At 42.8% G+C, this 24042-nt stretch overlaps 1 protein-coding gene across 1 annotated transcript in view; it reads left to right on the forward strand.

Moving 5' to 3' along the window:
- Positions 1–24042, forward strand: part of LAPTM4B (lysosomal protein transmembrane 4 beta) — a 66169-nt gene that overhangs the window by 11056 nt on the left and 31071 nt on the right. The window contains exon 2 of the mRNA XM_018058265.1: positions 12689–12800. Coding sequence (XP_017913754.1) covers positions 12689–12800 — 112 coding nt within the window. The remainder of the gene's footprint in view (positions 1–12688; positions 12801–24042) is intronic.

A 24042-nucleotide genomic window follows, 5' to 3' on the forward strand; every position in this document is an offset into this window, starting at 1 on the left:
GCTCCTCTGTCCATGGGATTTTTCAGGCAAGAATACTGGAGTGGGGTCACCCTTTCCTCCTCCAGGGGAATCTTCTCAACCCAGGGATCAAACCCCAGTCTCCTGGGTCTCCTGCTTTGCAGACTTGATTCTTTACCCTCTGAGCCATTGGGGAAGCAATCCTTGGTTGACAGTTGCTGTCTCTTAACACGTTGAAGCTCTCCATCCACTGTCTCTGTAGAGTTATGCTTTGCTGCTAAGAGGTCAGCTGTCAGTCTTGTTGACATTTTTTTTTTTTTTCCCTTCCTTTTTACAAAAATACTTATTTCGCTAGGTAGGGTCTTAGTTGTGGCCTGTGGGATCTTCATTGCTGCATGCAGGATCTTTTGCTGCAGAGTGAGGGCTTTTCTCTAGTTGTGGTGCTGGCTCTGTAGTGGGAGCACGCATGGGCTTAGTGGTCCCATGGTATGTGGGGATCTTAGTTCCCTGACCAGGAGTTGAACCTGTCACCCCTGCGCTGGTAGGCAGATTCTTAACCACTGGACCACCAGGGAAGTCCCTTGACCTTTACTTCTGATTCATTAGGTCTGAGGTTGGTCCTGTGGTTCTACATTAGTAACACATGTGGGATGATGCTGAAACTTCATTTTGCTGACAACACTTCTCTCTCTCTCTCTCTTTTTTTTTTTACTGAAGTACAGTTGATTTACAGCTTTGTGTTCATTTCTGCTGTGCAGCAAAGTGACTCAGTGATACAGACCACACTTTTGATAGCAGTGGTTTGTGGACTCATACATTTCTGGTGCTAATTTTCTTTTCTCAGAATCATGCTTGTGTAGTCAAAACTTGACTGTTTTTATTCCTTCAAATAGGTTTTAGTAGCAGAAAGATCATAGCACCTTTGTGAAAATGTTTAAAAGATTGGGGTTGGGCAGAGATAAATGGGAGATTGGGTTTAACATACACACACTATTATTTATAAAATAGATAATAAGGAGCTACTGTATAGCACAGGGAACTCCATTCAGTAATCTGTAATGACCTATATGGGGAAATTTTTTTTGAAAGAGCGGAGAGAGAGAGAGATATATATATATATGTATCGCTGACTCACTTTGCTGTATAGCAGAAAGTAACATAACACTGTCAATCAGCTATACTCCAGTAAAAAATTTTTTTAAAGTTTAAGTTAGTAAGATTTCAGTAGGTGCTTTCTTCAATTCTTGTTATTTACCTGAGAATATTTCTTTGCCTTATTTTTTTTCTCTTTCACAGCTCTTAGAAACTAAAATGAAGTTTCTTAGATAATCTGTTTGTTCTAAAGTAAGTATGTAAACAGGAATAGAATCTTAAAAGATATTTATATTAGTGACAGTTAATAATTTACTGGGTAATTTTTTCGTTAGTTTACTTTGAGGAATAGCTTAGAATGGTGATCTTCAGAAGCTGTTTACTTTTGAAGTAATCTAATGCTATTTTCTTTTAACTAAAAGTAACGATGTCAGATATTAATATCACTTTCAAGAATGCTTCATTATCTAGATTCATAGTAATGAATATTTATGGTATGCATTTTATGTACGGAAAGGAGAAAAGCATTATTTAACAATTCAGCATTATGATTGCAAAGCATTTCTTTTTCTATGAGTAGTTAGACTGTATCATTGGATTTTATTTTAATTTGACAATTAAAATTTTTTAAAAACTTAGCTATCAAATTATACATTAGCAGCTTTTTATTCTAAATTTCAAAGTATGTGTACAAACTAGAAGTGTATTTTTTGGTCTTTAATTTCAAGTTTTGGATTTCTTTTTAGGTGATTTAAATGTATTGCTATTTTGTAAGAAAAAGTTTAACTCTAAAGTACAAATAGCAACACTGTTCTTGAATGGAAAGCAAAATTTGTATTCCAGTGGTTATCTGCTATTGCTTCTTCCCTTTCACTAGTAAAGACATTCTGTTTTATGAGTTTCAGTTTTGTCTTTGGTAAATAGCTGTGGGAATAAAGTATTATTTTGAAGCTAAGCAGGGAGTAGTAATCACTTTAAATAGTCTTTCAAAGCATGTTTCTTTTTTTTTCTTTTTAATAATAATCCAAGTTGTTGGAATAGGATGGTTGCAAATAGGGACTAACAGATTTAATATATAGAGTGTCTCAGAACGCAAAGAGCACCAGGGTTGCGGCCCTAAAAAAATTAGCCATTTTTGCACTTTATATTTTCTCCTCTTTTCCGGATGCTGGCCTTCTAAACCTTCTGGTGCTTGATCCTTCTTTATGGACATTATAAACTAGGCTCTGGCTTGGCCTATCTCTTTATATTCAGAGATCCAGAACGTTCTTTAGGGCACGGGGGGAACACAGTTGTTCTTTTGTCCACACCTGCCTCCCAGGTCTCCCAGTGGCTCTTTGGACAGCCTTCTTTCTGGCTTCTGCCTGAGGACTATCCTTTGCCTTCTGTCCACTGTCCAGACATCTTCCTTATCATTCCAAGAGAATATAGTGGTGACTCAGCCCAAGCATGAAGATCAGAACCCGACCAAGTCCATTCAGGGAAATGGGAGTTGCAAGTCTGTCTGCCTCTGCTTGCCAGCCTCAGCTCACATGAGAGCGCCTCACTGGAACACTCCCTTGAAAAGAATTCCGAGCCTGCTGCCAGTGGATTGGTTAACAGAGGCGCCAGGCCTTGGGAACCGGTTGTGGTGGCTTCTTGGGTGGATCCTGGGTTACTGGACAAAGGACCCATGACTGAGTCTCAGCTGAAAAGGTCACAGCTCCCTGCAGGGTTCCCAAGAATCCTGAGAGTCCCCGTCGGTGGAGTGGTTGTAGCGTTGATCACACCACTTAGGGCAGGCAAAACTGCTTCAGTGACAGGTGGAAGGTGTAGTGGTGGTGGTTTCTTGATTTAACCCATCACCCATGCGGAAGGTGTATGGAAAGGATGGCACTAGGCTGCAAAGTGAATCAGAAGGCCTGCATTGAATTTGGGAGGTGGGCGGAGGGAGAATCTGTGTAATGCACTTTTAAAATTTGCCTACTGAAGTGGAGCTCTAAGGAAAGATACAGTGTCAACCTGACTGCTTAAACTTTGTCCTCCACGCACACTGTATAAACCAGGGATTTATAGCTTCCATATTGAAAACACCGGCTTTACTTACGATCCAACTCAAAGGACTGCCAAGGGCTGCTCGTTTTTACCTTTCTGTTTCCTTGAACTTTCTCTTAACATTTAGTTCTCTGTCACTTGGCCTGATTCCCTAAAATTATTCATTTATGCTGTAATCTTGGTCTCTCGAGATCTCTGAGTCTCCGACTTTCTCGTGTGTAGAAGGTCCTCTTCCTACAAAGGCTTTCCGTTGCCTCCCTCTTCTCCCCAGCCACAAGCGTAGCAAAATTCCTTTTTACGCTAAATGGAACAGCCAGTTTATTTGACTGTCCTCCCTACTAGACAGCAGACTAGCTTGAGGGGGGATTAATATGTATTGATGTTAGCCTAGTGCTTGGCATATATTTGTTGCCTAATAGCTAATTTTTGAACAATTCAGTTGGATGAGTTAATGTTACAACATTTATTCTACATTTTATTTGGTTGCTGATGTTTGTTTATATCCTGGACTACTAGGATTTTATGGTGAATTAAATTTCCCCCAGCATGTATTGTGTTTGAGTTGAAATAGTTAAGTGTCAGAAATTTATTTCACTGTCAGAACAGGACCACGTAGACAGGGTCTTACTTGAATAAAAAGCACATTTGTGTCAGAATTCTAACATTAAGTAAACTTCAATTAAAAGGTCCAAACTTGGGACTTTCTGATGGTCCAGTGGATGAGAATCCACCTGCCAATGCAGGGGACATGGGTTTGATCCCTGGTCTGGGAGGATCCCACATGCCGCGGAGCAACTAAGCCCATGAGCCACAATTACTCTTTTTCAGTCAAACTTAATTTCAGTTTTCCTATCGAAATTGCACTCAAGTGAAAGGCACATCTGCCATTGATAGTTTTTAGAAGATAAAAAAATTAGGCAGCTGTCCAAAAACAGTATTATCAGATTATAATTTATATTTTTAAAACTTTAGCCATTTTACTGTAAATATTGCACACACAGAAAAAGTGCACAGAATATAAACGTCTTGGTTATCAACTGAGCAAACACTTGGTGTATCTACCACCCACCTGTGACTTCTTCAAAAGGTTACCCTAGAGGTGACGACATGTATCCTTGACTTTTAAAGATTCTCACATTAATTGGTACAGTTCTCTCCCTGGACAATACAAGGACCTGCAGTCAGTTCAGTTCCAGTTATGCCCTCTTGATCTATATGCTATTATTATGGATTGTTTATATTTTGTGGTCATTATTGTTATTATTTGTTATCAGTATTCACAATTGCCAACATAAGTATCAGTTTTATTCTTAACTTTTTGGTCCATCTTCTGCCTTCCATCTGATATCATTCTTTTTTTTGTCCAAAGAATACCCTTTAATGCTTTCTTTACCGCTCAGCTGCTGATGACAGGTTCCTTTGGTTTTGGAAGGTATCTTAGTTTTGTTTTCATCCTTGAAAGATTGTTGTTTTTAAGCTTGTAAGGTGGTCCTTTCCTCCCTGACATTTTGGAGATGTAACTCCATTGTCTTCTAGCTGCTTTTGTTTTTATTACAGCCAGCTGTCTGAATATGTTCTGTTTTATCCAGCTCATTTTTTTGTTTGTTTGTTTGTTTGTTTGTTTGTAACCCTCTTAAACCCATTCACTAAGTTCTTTATTTGGCTATCGTATTTTTCATTCTAGAGTTTCTATTCTTAAAAAAAAAAATCTCTCATACCCCCCCCACGCTGCCCCGCCTTTTGTGATTCAAGTACTGTGCCAAAATTCTCATTCTGTTTTTTCTTTATAAATCTCTTTGAATATTATAAGTGTAGACACTTTTTATGGGGAGCCCATGAACTTCAGCATCTAGAGCCGCACCTATGGTCTGTTCTGCTGTCTGTTGTTTCTGCTGGTCCTTACTGTTAGCATTCCTGTCTTCTCCTGTTTCTTGTATTTTGGATGTTGTATTTCAAAAACTGAAGAAGTTATTCGACGTGTGGGACGGCATTTTTTCCCCACTAAGACGCTTACTCCCTGGAAGAAAAGTTATGATCAACCTAGATAGCATATTCAAAAGCAGAGACATTACTTTGCCAACTAAGGTCCGTCTAGTCAAGGCTATGGTTTTTCCAGTGGTCATGTATGGATGTGAGAGTTGGACTGTGAAGAAGGCTGAGCACCGAAGAATTGATGCTTTTGAACTGTGGTGTTGGAGAAGACCCTTGAGAGTCCCTTGGACTGCAAGGAGATCCAACCAGTCCATTCTGAAGGAGATCAGCCCTGGGATTTCTTTGGAAGGAATGATGCTAAAGCTGAAACTCCAGTACTTTGGCCACCTCATGCGAAGAGTTGACTCATTGGAAAAGACTTTGATGCTGGGAGGGACTAGGGGCAGGAGGAGAAGGGGACGACTGAGGATGAGATGGCTGGATGGCATCACGGACTTGATGGACATGAATCTGAGTGAACTCCAGGAGTTGGTGATGGGCAGGGAGGCCTGGTGTGCTGCGATTCATGGGGTCGCAAAGAGTCGGACACGACTGAGCGACTGAACTGAACTGAAGAGTTTTGATAGATTCTTACAGGCAACTGGCGGTCCCCTCCATCCAGTCTCAGATGCCGATGAGGCAAAGCTGGGCGGTGTCCCTGCCCTGTCCCCAGGAATGAAGTGCGTCTTCCTGCAGCCCCTTCCCGATCTGACAGCGAAGCCCTGGGAGCTTCTGCCCTCCAGCCCCACCAGCGTCCCTCTCCTCCAGATCTTCACTCTGTGGCCTAGCTGTCAGGGTGCCCTCAGGGTCTTTGTTCTCCTCCCTCTTTGCTGGAATCAACAAATTGCCCTCAGGAGTATTTCTGCCTTCTCCTGAATGTTGGCCCATTGGTTCCTCACTGCCTTGCTAGCTAATAGCTTCTCACAGGTGTTTTTGTTTAAATTTTCTAGTTGTCCTCAGTGAGATTAGTTTGTATAACATAGTTCAGCATTCCTTGGGGTCACAAGAGTCAGACACCAATACTGAAAGTGGCGGATCTCTTAATTGTCCTTAGTGTTTTCACTCTGACTCTTTTTTTCTCCTCTGACTTGCCTATTTCCAGGTGGGTTTTTTTTTGTGGGGGGCGGGGAGGTGGTTTGTGCTGCATGACTTGTGGAATGTTAGTTCCCCCACCAACGATCGAACTTGGGCTTCCAGCAGTGAAAGCCCAGAATCCTAACCACTGGACTGCCAGGGAGTTCCCTATTTCCCAGTTTTAGCTTGAATGCGTGGCCAGATTTGCTTGTTATTGGCCATCTTCTTACTAGTAGTTGTCTTTTTTTAGAGAGTGAGGTGTAATACTAATATTTTAGAATATGTTTTAGATTAAGAATCTTTTTGAAGCTTGAAATATTTTTTCCTGATTATAAAAGCAACTATGGTCTTATTAGATACTCTGAAGAATACAAGAAAAGGTACAGTGATAATGAAAGGTAAACGGCAGCAGCAGAACTACCACATGGTTTATAACATTGTATGTCTTAGTGTTTTTACTCTGTGATTTATGCCTGTGAACATAAATAATAAACTGGAATAAATTTTACACTGTGGTACTCAGTTAACATAGTGTGAACATGTTCTTGTCGTTAATATTTTTTAATATGACTTTAAATGCTTGTGTAGCATTCTCTTATTTGGTTGTAATCTTATTTAATTATTCTAATTCTGTTTAAAATTTTCATTACTATAAATCAGTCTGCAGTGGTCATTTTTGGACGCAACTTTCTGTGCCGAGTTCTGATTGTGTAATTATCATTCAGTGGGTTTGAGTGTTCTTCAGTTTCTTTTATTGAGTCTTTTAAAAAGTGATAATTGCATTTTACCTTTTCGGTTGTTTCGATTCAAGCTGCAAGTCCACTGTTCATTTAGGGTCTGGTATGATTGAAGGGTGAAGAGCACTTTGGATCCCCAGAGAACATACAAGGGCCTGACACCACCTTAGTAATTGGACAGACGTTGAATTTATTTGCATGTGGAAGTAATCATTGTCAAGAACAAGGGGAAAAATATGTGACACCACAGGAACACTTGGTAAATAGAACAGGAACAGCTTGTACATGACCTCCCAAACCAGACAAAGAAAGCTCAAAGGCTGGTGAACATGAACCGAACAGGAACATAAATACTACCTCTCTTTGGTTTACGTTTTGATCAGCTATGGCCGTTACATAATTGGCTCCTGGCAAGTCCTACCGTCTTCTTGGTTCTCATTTGGTCGTGACGGTTCATTCTTGGTCAGAATGGATGACTGGGTGATTGCTGTGTTCTCTTTTGGGAAGTGCTTCTTTCCCAGTGCTCTTGGGGGCTTTGACTTGTATTTGACCTTTTCCATCCGCCCGTGTTTAACATCTGCCGCGGCTAGTTCTGCATACACACCCCGGTCTCCCCTTCACACAGACCTAGGTCCTCATGGGTCTCCCTGTCAGCCTACTGCGTTCACGTCCTGCGAGGTGTCTCAGATTCCCATCCAACACCTGAGGTTTCATAGAATAACCTGGTGAACGTGCGGTAGCACACAGACCTTCTGTTACGAAGGTTTCGCTCTGGGATTAAAAGGGCGCAGTGGTGAGTCTTTGGTGATGTGTAATGACCTTGCCGTTACATCTTAGTATTATCTGTCTGCTTTCTCTGGATTCTGGAAGAGCAAGGGCAGCTGGAAGGGAGCCTTGGCCCCAGGAGTGTGTCCGAGAAGGGAGAAGGGCCAGAGGGGACAGGGCGAGAGGATGACGGTGACTGCAGCAGCCGAGCACAGCCCGCATAGGACCTGGGACCCGCTCGGGAGCAAGAACACACATAAGCGGGAGCCAGAACTAGGACATGGGGAAGGAGGTGACTCGTTCAGAGGGCGACAGCTCTCAGGACTGCAAGTCAGGCCACCAAAAGTGGGTCAGGCAGACACACCCAGAGGTCTGCCCGAGGGCCAAAGAGGGAATAAAAAGGCTTTGAGGACACGTGGCTGAGCCAACACACGATAACCCCAATAATCCCGGCAGCCTGCAAGTGCTGTGGGCTGCCCAGGTGTGGCTCTGTGGTAAAGAATCCGCCTGCCAATGCAGGAGACGTGGGTTCAGTCCCAGGGCCAGGAAGATCTCCTGCAGGAGGAAATGGCAACGCGCTCCAGTGTTCTTGCCTGGGGAATCCCACGGACAGGGGAGCCTGGCAGGCCACCGTCCATGGGGTCACGGGCGTTGGACATGACTGAGCCGTGCACATACGCAGTACTTTCCCCACCTAACATCAACTTTGTCATAGTCCTTATTTCTGATGATGACTAGATTTTGTCACCCCAGATTGGAATTTCAGTCTGTTTTTCTGCTTCTTTTTTATCTTTGCAGCTCGTCAGTTCCTATCTCTCTAGTAATTTCGCCTCCACATGGGAAGGCCTTGGCTCTTCCAAACACAGGACCTAAGACAGAAGTCACTTAACCTCCCAAACCGATGCCTAAGATGACACGTGTGACAGGGCTGTCATGAGAACCGGGGTGAAGTGGATCAGACCCTCACTGCAGCTCAGCCAGAGTGTTGAGGGCCTTCCGGGTTGCTTTCTGGCCACCAGTTTAGCCCCCCAGCCGCTCCCAGCTCGATCCTCTTCACAGCAGCTCAGATCACGTCATATCCTGCCTCAGAAACCTTGAAAGTTTCCTCATGAACTGTTTGGACACAGCCCCACATTCTTTGCTTGGTTTGAGGACCCGCCAGCCCGGCAGCCTGCCTTTCTGGTCTCAGCCCCTCGCACGTTCTTTTGTCTAGTGTGTTCTAACCGAATCCAGCTGCTTGCTAGTCTCAGCACAAGCCCCTGTTCTGCCAGCCTCACTCTTTAAGTTGTTCTCTCTCTCTTTTTTTTTTTTGGCCTCTCCATGCAGCTTGCAAGGTCTTAGTTCCCCAACCAGGGATTGAACCTAGGCCCTAGCAATGAAAGCACCTAGTTCTAACCACTGGGACCACTGGAGAATTTCCAAAATTGTTCTCTTGGGTTCCAGAACCTTCTCATTTTTCCAGTCCCTGTCCTAATGCTCCTGTGTCCCCTGCACCTCCCCATGACCCCGGTCTCAGCCTCAAGCTTCTGTAGTAACTTGCTCTGATTTTCCATTATTCTTCCATTATTCATTTATCTGAAGTCTTGTCATGCTTCCTCTTTTTTTGCTTTGTGTTATTTGGGCGCACGGTTTATTTACCCTCCTAAATCCTGGAAGGTTCTTCCTGAGCACTTAGCAAAGCATCTGGTCAATTTTACTAATTGTTGGAGGCAATTAGTAAAAGGATTATGCTAAGTAAACCAGGCAAGGGGATAATATCAAGCTGATCAAGAGTTGACAGGCCCGCTGGAACCGAAAGGACAGGAATGCAGCTGCATAGCCCTGTCTGGAAAATTGGAACCAGGTAGTTTTCTGATGCCGGCCAAGAGCCTTTATGTGGTTCTTGTTGAGGTCTGTAGATGTAAGGCAACTAATTTTAAGTCACTGTTACAAGCCAGCCACTCTTCTAGGTGTTTTACGTGATGTATTCCTTTGAGCCTCAAACAGAGTATTCTCCACTGGCTTTTTTTCCCCCTGACTGCTCCTCAAGGCATGAAGCATGTGGGATCTGGGCTCTTAGTTTACTAAACAGGGATCAAACCCAAGTCCCCTCCATTAGAAGTGTGGAGTCTTAACCTCTGGACCACCAGGGAAGTCCCTCCACTGGCTTCTTGTTATACTTAGAATAAAACCCAGACTCTGAAACTAGACCCAGATGATCCCTAAATCTGGCCTGTATTTTCTAACCAGACTCACGGCACCACCTCCTGACCTTTCCACACTCCCCCCTCCCCCCTTTACCCTCCTTTCTCCACTCCTTCCTACATTAAAGCTTCACCCATGAATCCCAGATTTATGTGTGTTTTTTTTAGACCCAATGTGATAACAGAAGTAAGTGCGTTGCCTTTGATGTTTTACTTTTCGAAATACATTCTGATCTTATTTCAGTCCATAATCTTACCCAAAGATAATAATGTAGAGAGGATGAAATGCCAAGAAAACTTGATGATTTCGCAGAGATTTTTGCTAAATCATCTGCCAGTTGTGGGACTAAATCATACTTTCCTTTAAGCTTTAGATGTGTTCTGAAAGGTTTTCTTCAACTAGAGTTTCGCTAATCATACTCTAAAATCTGTTGTGAAATTTCTTGGCTCATTGGAGAGAAACAAGAAACTGGAAGTTCTAATAGCCACTGTGGGGAGGGAAACTGTAGAAACAGGAGAGAGACTTAATTTTTGCTCTATACCTTTCTGTAGATAAATTTTAACCACATGCCTGTGGTATCTGTTTAAATGAGTAATACATAGATGTTCTGGAAAATTGCCACTCATTATTATCACTCCTTGCAAAAGCAATCTGGCCACGTTAGACAGTTTGGAAAATAAAGGGAGAAAAAAGGTTATTCCAAATTCTACAACAATCCTAAAACAACCACTTCGGATTGCCATTTCAAACTGGATTCTAGAATGGGTATTTTGTAAAATGAATTACCTAACTCTGCATTTGAACCTCTTCTGCACACTGGTATTTCCACATACTGTTTTTAATAGTGTATGTGTCTGTGCGTGCCGAGTCGTGTCTGTCTCTTTGCGACCCCATGAACTGTAGCCTGCCAGGCTTCTCTGTCCATGAAATTTCTCCAGGCAAGAATACTGGAGTGGGTTGCCATTTCCTTCTCCAGGGGATCTTCTCAACCCAGGGATTGAACCCTCATCTCTTGCGTCTCCTGCATTGGCGGGCAGATTCTTTGCCAACTTTTAGTGCCGCTTAGGAAACCCAATTTTTATAGGAGGAATTGCCTTTAGTTATTGTTAGTAGAAGAATTTTCTTTATGCATGAAGGTTATTCATCTTTTTCCCTGTTTTGACCAGCGTGCAACACAGCTCTATCACAAGTTTCTCAACTTAGGAAAAAGGAGAAATGACCCAATCTCAGCTGGAGCCTCAGCTAAGCTCTAAAAACCTGCCCCCACCTCCAGCCCCATCAGTGCTAGTCCCTGTGCGTGTTTGGGAAGAGAAGGCTAGAAATGCTGCAGTGAAATGGGCAGAATCTCGCAGCTGGTGGGATGTAAGGAATAAGGAGGATGGGAAGCCCGACGATAATCAAGGTTTGAGTAAGAAGAAGAGAATTTAAGATGGTAGGTTTTCAAACTGAAATTCTTGAATCTCAATCCCAGTTAATTTGCCTGATCTTCGGCAGTGTTCTTAACCCCTGAGTGTCAGTTTTCTCATTGACCAAACAGAGATAATTTAGCACCTACTTCAGTTAGGTTATTGGAGGACTAATGAGAGAAACTCCACATAAAGCACCTAGCATAGTGCCTGAATGTTTTCCACTTCCAATTATTAATGGCAGTTCTGCATTTTAATACTTATTTATTTTTATTTTACTTCTGCCTGTGTTGGGTCTTCATTGCTGCATGCGGGCACTCTAGTTGCGGCGAGCACGGGCTCCTGTCTATTTGTGAATCGCAACCTCTAGGGCACACAGTCTTGGTTGCTCCGAAGCATATGCGATCTTCCCGGACTAGGGATCGAACCCTTGTCTCCTGCGTTGGCAGGTGGATTCTTACCCTTGGGGCCACCAGGGAAGTCCGTGATTCTGTTTTTAAAGAGAGAATAGAAAAGGAGGATGAGAGGTGGGCGATGTTAAGGAAGCTGATTTCTGCTTAGACAGGTTGGGTTTGAAATACCCGAGGGAAGTTATTCAGTAGTTTCTAGAAAACGGAAATAGGAGCCTGGGGTAGACGGGCCTGTGCCACTGCAGGAGTTAAGGATCTTCAAGGTTTGAGTAAAAAGAAGAGGATTTAAGACAGTAGGTTTTCAAACTGAAATTCTTGGAGCTCAATCCCAGTTTATTTGCCTGATCTTCGGCAGTGTTCTTAACCCCTGAGCGTCAATTTTCTCATTTACCAGAGATAATTTAGCACCTACTTCCCTAGTGGCTCAGACGGTAAAGCGTCTGTCTACAATGCAGGAGACCTGGGTTTGATCCCTGGGTTGGGAAGATCCCCTGGAGAAGGAAATGGCAACCCACTCCAGTACTATTGCCTGGAAAATCCCATGGACAGAGGAGCCTGGTAGGCTATAGTCCATGGGGTCGCAAAGAGTCAGACACGACTGAGCGACTTCAGTCTTCCACAAAATAGCTTTGCATTCATTCTCTGCCACCCTTCCCTGGATGGGCTCATAACTCTTGTTGTCTGAACCCGTGGACAACGTTTGGTCACCCTTGAGGTTGCTTGAAAAGAGTGCCCTTGGCTAGCTGGAGAGTGTTTTCCAGCCACTGGCCTCAGGGCTTCAGCGTGTTTCTGCAATGCTCCGCGGTGCCCGGCCCAGGGGACAGTGAGCTGAAACCAGCTGTCGCCTGCACACCAGGCCACGTGCCCTTGGCTGCATGAACGGACTGACCATGTATGTCTCTGCCTCGGGAATGTTTCCCTGCTCCCTCTGAGGGTGGGGCTTCGTGTTGAAAGTCCAGCAGCTGTTGAAGTTAAATTCCACATGGTCCCTCTTAATTTTCTGTTGTAAGGGCCATATACTGGGGTTTGTTAAGGTTTTTTTCGTTTTTTCTTGCAGATCCTCAATGCTGTCGTACTGCTGATTCTGTTGAGCGCCCTGGCTGATCCAGATCATTACCACTTTTCAAGTTCTGAACTCGGGGGTGACTTTGAGTTCATGGATGATGCCAGTAAGTACATCAGACAACTGTAGATATTTTGGTATTTTCAAGGGCAGGGAATCTGGCTGCCAGTTCTTCCTGTTAAATTACAAATATTGATTCATGGGTCCGTTTGAACTGATGTCTCAGTCTCTTCCCGCCGTTACAAATCAGGATGACAAATATCTATGTGCTGCGTGTATTCTGCCTCTAAGGGCAGGAGTTTCTATCAGATCTCGTCTTTTTTTTTCCTTTTCCCATCTTATGTTAACTTTCCTGTTTTTTTTAATTTTGCTTTGTGTGAATCTTTTTACACCCTGGGAGAGGGAGGGAGTCAGGAAGGAAGTTTCATATCTTATTGTGTCTTTATCTCTCAGTATTTACCTTTCCTTCAGAAAGTGATCTTTCTCCATTCTAGAAAGGCTTCTGATGGTTATTTTGTTGCTTTTTCCAGATAAATAGAAATGCACACAGGGATGTGGATGTGGGGTGTGCAGAAAGGAGGCTAGGCACCCCCCACCCCCACCCCAACACACACATCCTAAGGTCAAGGAAACCTGAATGTTTTATAACTACAGTCATGCTGTGTCCATGCTGACTGAGAGGAAGAGTGCTGTGCACAGTCCCAGACAAAAGGTCATGCAAATTTATTTTCACTGGCCTTGCAGAACTTTAAATGCATTTTAAAAATGTGTCTCGAACATAGTGAGTAAGGTGGAGAATGGCTGAAGGTGCAGTTTAGGGATGGACTAAGAGCCTTCAGCAGACATGGTGAGACTTGCAAAATTTATTCTTAGAGTGAGAAAGTCGTTTTCTAGTATTTTGTGGTTATGAACTGATGTGTGTTTTCAGAAGATCTTTTCGTTGCTGAATACAGGTGCATTAGGGGGCTGGGTGTGTGAGTACAGGGACCCGGACACTGGTTTGGTGGGTGTTTCTCTGTAATCCAGGCTACACTGGGGATGGGGAAAGATCGGTTTGAAGATGGGATTGACAGAAGTTACTACAGTGAGAGAAAGGGTTGAGTATATGACCTGCATCTTTTCAGGAGTGAGAGAGTTTGGAAATGGAAACACACCTGGCAGGAAACTCAACTGATTTATTTATTTATTTGACTTATTCAACACATTCCAGAATGAACAAGAGTTTGTCCATCTCAATCACTGGCCTAACTTTTATTTCCTTCCTAGATGACTTTTAGAAGCCTAGTAAACCAGTTCATTGCCTTGGATTAGACCTACTGATTTCATGAAGGCATTGGTCAAGAAAACTCAACTGATTTTATTGGCTTAGCGTAGTTGTTAGGAGTGTGGCTCTGAAGCCAGAGACCATACTTTGAAACCTGACCCTGTGGTGTATGAAATGGGCTAACATTGGGCTTGTTACTGATGTTTGTGTGACTTAGTTTCTCCCTCTGAATATAGGGATGATTGTAGTATCCACCTCCTCAGATTGTTCTGGTGGCTAAGTTAGTGCATGAAAAATGCTTCAGATGGGATCTGGGCCATAATAAGGGCTCAATATATTTCACTGGTTTATAGGCTGTTCTTAACTTAGATATAGTGAAGTGGAGAGATTAAAAGGGCAGTTGGGTATGTGACTCTGTAACCCAGATGTCTGGGAAGGGGTAAATTTGAGGACATAAGTTTCAAAAAGACATTTACGTTAGTGAGATAGTAAAGAGAAAAGGGTAGGATCGGGTCATATAGGAGCGCTGACATCAGAAGTCGGGAGGAGTAGCCTGAGGAGAGCTGGAAGTGGAGATACTTTTTTGCCATCCTCTCCCACCTCTCAGCTTCGGAGTAGAGACCAAGCAGTCAGGGCGTTGTGTCATCCTGGGGGCGGAACCTGTCAGACAGACGTGACTTCTGCTGTAGCATTGCTCATTGTCTCTGTTCTGGACAGTCCTGTTACTCTGGTGAATTCCCCCAGAAAGGATAATGAGTTCCATATTAAATTAATATCTCTCTGCCTTCCTTCTCTTGAGTTAAAAGACCATGCAAGCTATAAATGTAACATTTGATTGACATTTAGAAGTAATTTATCTTTCACTATTTCCAGTAGCAGGATTCCTTTTCTAAGTAATTGAGGTTAGAGGAAGAAACTTTAAATGATACAGCTATGGTTGTATCTGAATCAAGTAGTAACAGTGCCTGCCTTGTTCTAATTGCCGGAGATTAGGCTGAGTAGTGACTGTCTAACAGTATTGGCTTAATTTAGCTGACTTCAAAGGCTTGCTGGTACTCAAGGCTTTATAACAGTAATTATTTTGTAATAACCTGGATACTAATTCCAGTGCATTTGCAGTTTCATATCTTTGAAAGAAATGGTTTATAATTACTTTTAGGGCAATCTATTGATGTTTTACATCACATGCTTGAAAAGATACAGAAGGATAAATGTTCATTCACTTGAGTGAATCTTTTTCTTAACTGCTATCCTCTTAAATTTCCTTTTTCATATGTTTTGATCTCTTTTTAAAAAGAAGTTTGTTGGGGACTTCCTGGTGGCTCAGTGATAAAGAATCCACCTGCCAATGCAGGAGACATGGGTTCGATCCCTGAACTGGCAAGATCTCATATGCTGTGGATCACCTAAGCCTGTACGCCAGAACTGCTGAGCCTTGCTCTGCAACGAGAGAGGCCAGGGCAGCGAGAAGCACATGCACTGCAGCGTGAGAGGAGTCCCTGGCTCACCACAACCAGAGCAGAGCAGCAGAGACTCAGCACAGCCATAAATAAATGAATAAGCAAATTTAGCTTTTAAAATTGTTTATAGGTCAGAGGTCATCATGGCCAACAACCCTTTCTATATTTAACATACAGGAGTATAGCACTAAACAGTCCTTGAAATGGGTACAGTCAATTGCTTTGAATTGTGCTTGAAAATTATGGTATAAAGTATAGCAATTTAACGTTGTTGCCTTTTGGAGTGGCGGTAGCCATCTCAAGATTTTATCCAGGACAGAACAGGAGTGTTATCTCACTTATCCACGTGATCTTAAGATTTCTCTTTTTAAAAAAACCTAGCTCTTGAACATTTGTATTTTTACATGATTTATATACAAAAACGTGTAATACGTTTATAACTTATAACCATATTTATCGGAGAAGGCAATGGCACCCCACTCCAGTACTCCCATGGACGGAGGAGCCTGGCAGGCTGCAGTCCATGGGGTCGCTGAGAGTTAGGCATGACTGAGCGACTTTCACTTTCACTTTTCACTTTCATGCATTGGAGAAGGAAATGGCAACCTACTCCAGTGTTCTTGCCTGGAGAATTCCAGGGACGGAGGAGCCTGGTAGGCTGCTGTCTATGGGGTCGCACAGGGTCGGACACAACTGAAGCAGCATCAGCAACCATGGTTGAAAAAAGGGGAATACCCTAGGAAAGACTAGAAAACTGTCCTAGATTGAAGGAAACAAAGGAGATCCAGCTACCTGCAGTATGAGACCCTGGATTAGACTCTAGAACAGAAGAAGGACATTAGGGAGCAAACAAACAGGCAAAATTCAGATAAACTTTATTTGAGAAATTTTAATGGACTGGCAAGAAACTGTAACAGGAGCTTTCAGAGCCAACCATAATGCCAAATAGCAGGTTATCCCAATTAATTTCTGATTCATTTTGCAGCAATGTTATCTTTCAAGCCAAACTTGACTTTAGTGTGTGTGTCAGTCACTCAGTCATGTCTGACTCTTTGTGACCCCACGAACTGCAGCCTTCCAGGCTTCTCTGTCTGTGGGATTTTCCAGGCAAGAATACTGGAGTGGATGGCCATTCCCTTCTCCAGAGGATCTTCCTAACCCAGGGATCGAACCTGGGTCTCCTCTGTTGCAGGCAGATTCTGTACCATTTGAGCTACAGGGAAGTCCAAAACTTAACGTTATTCATTGGGTAAATAATATATGACCAATAAAATAATAAGAAATTTGTTTCTGAGGAGGAAATAACCATTATAATAATAAGAATTTGTTTACCATATATAGACATCTCATTTAAGATAACATTTGTTGAAGAAAGGGTGGTCTTTAAATTGTTCTGTGTGAAATCAAGAAAGAGAAGAACAGATACTTCACAAAGGAAGATATTCGTATGACTAAGAAACATGAGAATAGTCTTCACATTATTGGATATGAAAGAAGTGGAAATTACAAGCCCAGTAGTGAATCACTATGCCCCTTCAATTTTCCAGTATTCATGTATGGATGTGAGAGTTAGACTATAAAGAAAGCTGAGCACTGAGGAATTGATGCTTTTGAACTGTGGTGTTTTAGAAGACTCTTGAGAGTCCCTTGGACTGCAAGGAGACCCAACCAGTCCATCCAAAGGAAATCAGTCCTGACTGTTCATTGGAAGGACTGATGCTGAAGGTGAAACTCCATTACTCTGGCCACCTAATGCGAAGAGCTGACTCATTTGAAAAGACCCTGATGCTGGGAAAGATTGAGGGCAGGAGGAGAAGGGGACAACAGAGGATGAGATGGTTGGATGGCATCACCAACCCAATGGACATGAGTTTGAGTAAACTCCGGGAGTTGGTCATGGACAGGGAGGCCTGGCGAGTTGCAGTCCATGGGGGTCACAAAGAGTTGGACACGACTGAGCGATGGGGGTCACAAAGAGTTGGACACAACTGAGCGACGGAACTGAACTGAACAGAATGCCCTTTCAAAATGGCAACATGAACAAAACTGACAATGCCACCTGATGGCTGTGGAGCCAGCAAATTTCTCAGTCTACAGCTGGGAGTGTGATCATACAACTCGGGATATACAAGTTGTAGCTAGATATACACCCACCCTATGATCCAGCAGTTTCATCCCTGGGTATGTAGCCTGCGGAAATGAATGCTTGTGTCCCTCATAAGCCATGTATAAAAATGGCCATAGGCTTTTTGTTTATAAGTGATCACTCACCTAGAGCCAGACATCCTGGAATGTGAAATCAGGTGGGCCTTAGGAAGCATCACTACGAACAAAGCTAGTGGAGGTGATGGGATTCCAGTTGAGCTATTTCAAATCCTGAAAGATGATGCTGTGAAAGTGCTGCACTCAATTTGCCAGCAAATTTGGAAAACTCAGCAGTGGCCACAGGCCTGGAAAAAGTCAGTTTTCATTCCAATCCCAAAGAAAGGCAATGCCAAAGAATGCTCAAACTACCGCACAATTGCACTCATCTCACACTCTAGTAAAGGAATGCTCAAAATTCTCCAAGCCAGGCTTCAGCAATACATGAACCGTGAACTCCCTGATGTTAAAGCTGGTTTTAGAAAAGGCAGAGGAACCAGAGATCAAATTGCCAACATCCGCTGGATCATGGAAAAAGCAAGAGAGTTCCAGAAAAACATCTATTTCTGCTTTCTTGACTATGCCAAAGCCTTTGACTGTGTGGATCACAATAAACTGTGGAAAATTCTGAAAGAGATGGGAATACCAGACCACCTGACCTGCCTCTTTTTTTTTTTTTTTTTTTTTTCTGACCTGCCTCTTGAGAAACCTGTATGCAGGTCAGGAAGCAACAGTTAGAACTGGATATGGAACAACAGACTGGTTCCAAATAGGAAAAGGAGTACATCAAGGCTATATATTGTCACCCTGCTTATTTAACTTCTATGCAGAGTACATCATGAGAAACTCTGGACTGGAAGAAGTACAAGCTGGAATCAAGATTGCCAGGAAAAATATCAATAACCTCAGATATGCAGATGATACCATCCTTATGGCAGAAAGTGAAGAGGAACTAAAGAGCCTCTTGATGAAAGTGAAAGAGGAGAGTGAAAAAGTTGGCCTAAAGCTCAACATTCAGAAACTAAGATCATAGCGTCTGGTCCCATCACTTCATGGCAAATAGATGCGGAAACAGTGTCAGACTTTATTTTTCTGGGCTCCAAAATCACTGCAGATGGTGATTGCAGCCATGAAATTAAAAGACGCTTACTCCTTGGAAGGGAAGTTATAACCAACCTAGACAGCATATTACTTTGTCAACACAGGTCCATCTGGTCAAGGCTATGGTTTTTCCAGTAGTCATGTATGGATGTGAAAGTTGGACTATAAAGAAAGCTGAGTGCTGAAGAATTGATGCTTTGAACTGTGGTGTTGGAGAAGACTCTTGAGAGTCCCTTGGACTACAAGGATATCCAACCAGTCCATCCTAAAGGAGATCAGTCCTGGGTGTTCATTGGAAGGACCGATTCGAAAGCTGAAATTCCAATACTTTGGCCACCTCATGCAAAGAGTTGACTCATTGGAAAAGACCCTGATGCTGGGAGGGATTGAGGGCAGGAGGAGAAGGGTATGACAGAGGATAAGATGGTTGGATGGCATCACTGACCCAATGGTCATGGGTTTGGGTGGACTCTGGGAGTTGGTGATGGACAGGGAGACCTGGCGTGCTGCAGTTCATGGGGTTGCAAAGAGTCAGACACGACTGAGCGACTGAACTGAACGAAAAACTGGAAGCAATCCACATTTTTCCCAGTGGCAGAATGGACAGAAGTGCAGTGATCAGAGATGGGACAATCCAAATCAAACAGGTTCTGAGGATTCATTATACTGCTCTCTGTATATTTACATAGTAATGCATGTTTGAAAGTTTTGATAATGAGAACTAAGAAATAGAAGGAAAAACAGAATAAACAGCTGGGGCCTTCCCTGTGGCTCTTGGCATTACGTTGGAAAAGGCCCAGGCTGCCTTCCTGCTCTCTGTTAACGTACCCCCAAACCAGCTGGGCGGTCAGTTCACTAGTGCATGACACCCCAATGTTTTAAGGAAATAGACCTACAAAGCAACAGCAGAGGAAGGGGAGCCATAGGAGCGATTGTTGCCCTTTATTTTCATTCATCTACCCTCCCACCCTTCCACCTTTTCATCTTTTTAATCCTTTAAATCACATGGCTCAAAAGATTGTATATTCTACACTTGACAGCTGTCTTTTTTTTTTTTTAAGGTAATTCAGTAAATATTTATTTTCAAGATCTTTTTACAGAGATGTATGTCTAAGAAGACCACTAAGGGTGGTGATGTCATTTGCTTGATCAAGGCCAGCCGTTAACTGTCCCTAGATAGGAAGGAGCCTTGACCTCTTTCTAGGGAGCACAGAGCTATCTTTGGGTCAGAGCCAACCCGAGGCCGCCTCACAGCAGGGGGCAGCCTCATATTCTCTCCAGTCCCTTGCCTGGGCTCCTCCTCGGCTGAACTCAACTGATGCCAAAGGGTAATGCAGGCCTGTTGATGATGGCCCATGTGAGTCTGCCTGCTGGGGGCAGGGAACTGGATGAGGACCTTGGTGTGTTTGTGTGTGTGCGTGTGTGTGTATGTGCATGCATATGTGTGTGTGACTTAATTGTGAAAATTACCTCAAATATTGTTTTCAGAAGCCAGAAATGTGGCCAAAAATTAGAGAAAAGTGAGGCATAAAAATGCAGGTAAGAATACAAATGTAAATCAGGTAGTCATCTACCTAGCTACCAGTTTTATGGAAAGAAAACAAATCCAAGAAAGGCAAAGGGAGAAATCCAGAGGGAGAGTAGAATAAGAACTAGGTTAACCTTAACAAAGGCATTTCTGGAAACTCCTTTTCTGTTTGAATGATTGGCTAAGTATCAGGAAATGTTTTCTAATTATGCCTTTCGTGGCCTGTGGTGTAGCTTTTCTTCTGAACCTTTTCAAATGAGGACGGCATCATTAAGCCAGGAATTTAATGTAGGAAGCAACTGCGGGCAGTGTGCACAGCCGGTGTGCTGTGCACAGAAGGAGTAAAAGGTATTTCTGCCACTGACCAGTACTTTACTGGTTGTAAAAATCCCTGTTATTAGAACCAGTTCCTCATTTGCCTATTGACACATTTATGAATTTTAATTCTTCAGAGTAACTCTTGTGTTTGCCACGGTATGCTACACCTTATTTCAGAGACGTTGAGTTCTCTAGACTGCTAGGAGATACGAGATTTATTCACCTGTTTTATCTTATCTGCTCTGCGTTTTTATTTGACTTACACTTTGATCCTACCTAAGCTGTGTCATATGCATGGGATTTATTCATTCTGTTCAGTGTGGTTAGTATAGTTACTTACAGGAATAGAATTTTGAAAATTTCCTTATCTCAAATTAACATTTTTCTGTTTTCTCATTGTGAGGGGTGATAGGATACTGTATGATTTTAATTTTATTTATGCCTTTTACATTTCTCCCGAGTTTTATATTTTTGAGAAAGATGGAAATTAAAAATTTTAATGATTATGTGAGATTTAGTCCTGGAGTGGTTTTCTTTTTAGACAGAATAGGACATAAAAATACTCAAGATTTTAAATTTTCTATATTAACATTGATATGTCTAATGTTAACATAAGAGATAATTTATATAAATTGTATTATAACCTTATATAAATTATGTTAATATAAATGTCACTGATTTTATTTTTTTAATAAAGCCTTGAGTTTAATTGTCTATCTCTTTCTTTTAAGATGTATGAGGAAGTCAAAGAATATCCCACAATGGGTTGGCTTTTATAAAATTAATTTTTCTCATTATAGAAGATACTTGTACAGAATTTAAAAACCGTTAAAGTAAGACAAACAAGAAAATAGTGAACTTCTGCCCGAGTCCATGTTTCAGAGATTGCCACAGGTTCTCCCACGCTTTGCGCGTAATAAAGGATGTCCAGCTCCTCTTAGGGAGGCTCTGTGGATTCCCTGGCCTCTGACCCCCCCCCACTGTATTTGCTCTGTCTCCGCCACAGCTGGGTAGCACAGAAGAGCTTTGCTTCTGGAGGCAGACTTCTTGACTAGAGTGTCTCATCCACCACTTGCTAGCTGGGCAGTCCTGGGCAGGTTACTTGGCCGGGCGAGAAGACTATGAGGCTTACGTGGTACCTCTTCCCGCATAACAGGGGAAGGTGATATCATTTAGCATTAAAGTTATAAAGTAAATTAGAAATACATGTGTATCCCAACAGAAATCATTCTCTTTAGGTACTGACCAGTATTCATCATCTTTTTAAATTAATTTACGTATTTGGCCGTGCTGGGTCTCCGTGGCTGCCTGCAGGCTTGTTCTCGTGCGGAGAGCGAGGCCGCTCTGGTTTGGTGTGTGCGCTTCTCTTCCCTTGTTGCAGGACATGGGCTCTAGGGCACGTGGACTCAGTAGTTGTGGCTCAGGGGCTTGGTTGCTCCGAGGCATGTGGAAGCTTCTGGGACCAGGGATCGAACCTGTGTCCCCTGCATTGGCAGGCGGAGTCTTAACCACTGGACCTCAAGGGAAGTCCCATCATCTTTTGATTCTCTCATAAAAAATTTTTTTTGAAAATCAAATTTTTACTCCATGAGTAAAAGTCATCAGCTTTATTATTAAGTTATTGCAATAAATCTGTGTCTGTGTTAGTCACTCAGTCGCGTCCGACTCTTTGCGATCCCATGGACTATAGCCCGCCAGGCTCCTCTGTCCATGGAATTCTCCAGGCAAGAATCCTGGCGTGGGTTGCCATTCTCTTCCCCAAGGGATCTTCCCGACCCAGGGATCGAACCCGGGTCTCCGCATTGCAGACAGATTTTTTACCATGTGAGCCACCAGGGCAACCCTGTATATCTGCTTTTTCTGTTTTTACTTTTTTTGGCTGGGCCCTGGTACATGTGGGATCCAGTTCCCTAATGAGTGAATGAACCCGCCCCTCGCTGCGTTGGAAGTGCAGAATCTTAACCACTGGACTGCCAGGGAAGTCCCGATGTATCTGCATTCTCTCGCAGAAAGTACTTTGACTTTGTGCTTCGTTTGTAAACCTCCTGCTTGAAATATCCTTTCATCTCTGAAGCTGAGGATATAGAGCAGGTGGTTCTAAAACTGGAATGCTTTGCTTTGGAGAAATACCTGTAGGAAGTGGCAGCCTAAATTGGGTCCATTTGGTTAGTATTTAAAAGCTTAAGGAGAAACAGCATAGAATAGTAGAGTCAGATTTGAAATCATAAGAGCAAGATTAGTCATAGTTTAGCCTTTTGGTGCAGATGCCATCTCAGCAAGTTACGGGACCTCTGAGCCCTGGTTTCGTAATCTCTTCATTGGGCACAGTAACATCTACCTTAGAGTTAGGAAGACTCAATGAGATAGCTATGAGAGTGCCTTGGAAACCGACAGCACTGTACAGATAACTTCACTGCAAGGGTTTTTTGTATTCTCTTAGCCTGATGATAACCCTACATGTTATCTTTAGAAACCCAGCCTTCGGTTCAGTTCAGTTCAGTCGCTCAGTCGTGTCCGACTCTTTGCGACCCCATGAATCGCAGCACACCTGGCCTCCCTGTCCATCACCAACTCCTGGAGTAACCCAGCCTTATTGTGGTTCTTATCAGACTCTCTCAAAAATACGGTGACATGACCTCTTGAGTCAGTCTTCAGTTTGTGACTACTGGGATATAGGCTTTAGAGTTGGTTGTACTGTTCAACAGAAATACAGTGCAAGTACATAAGTCATTTTAAATTTCTTAGTAGCCTCATTTAAAAAGGTAACTCAGATAGGTGATTGCCTTTAATAATATATTTAAGTCAGTATATCCCTAATACTACTTCAGCTTGTCATCAGGATAAAAAAGATCAATGAGATAGATAGTTTAATTTATTGTATACTAAGGCCTTGAAATCTGGAGGACATGTCAGTCTTACAACACATCTCGTTTTAGATTGACTGCAGTTCAAGGGCTCAATGCCCATGTGTGGCATGCCACCTTCTCCATGCAGTAGTGAACGAGACATAGAGACTCATTTTCGTCAGGAAGGTTCCTCTAGCAGAGGAAGAGAGACAGTCCATAAGCACCAAATATAAGTAAGACAGTAGTGATGTGTTATATCAAGAAAATACAGCAGTTGTGTGGGCATGACTGGGAGGCCCCATTAGCCAGGATGACCAGGGAAGGTGTTGAGCCAAGACCTGAATGATTAAAAAGGCAAAAGCTGATCATGTGAAACTATGATAGATGTTATGGGGCAAGTGTGAGGCCCTGAAGTGGGGTGATTCAGTGTGTTCAGTGAACTCGGTGATACAGCTGGATTAGGGTAAGTAGAAAAAAACGTGGGAGGAGATGAGAGAGGTCGGCAGGTTCTGGACTGAACACAGACATACAGGCCTTGACAAGAAATTGAGATTTTTGAGTGAGATAGGAAGCCTGTGGAAAGTTTTAATAGGGGTCTGAGACACGTGAGATTATAAAATACAAGTTAGATACCTATTTGTTAAAAGAATACCTCAGTTTTTATGTATGTAATTCAGTGGACCAGAAGA

The sequence above is a fragment of the Capra hircus genome, chromosome 14 (genome assembly GCF_001704415.2).
Source record: "Capra hircus breed San Clemente chromosome 14, ASM170441v1, whole genome shotgun sequence".
Lineage (NCBI taxonomy): Eukaryota > Metazoa > Chordata > Mammalia > Artiodactyla > Bovidae > Capra > Capra hircus.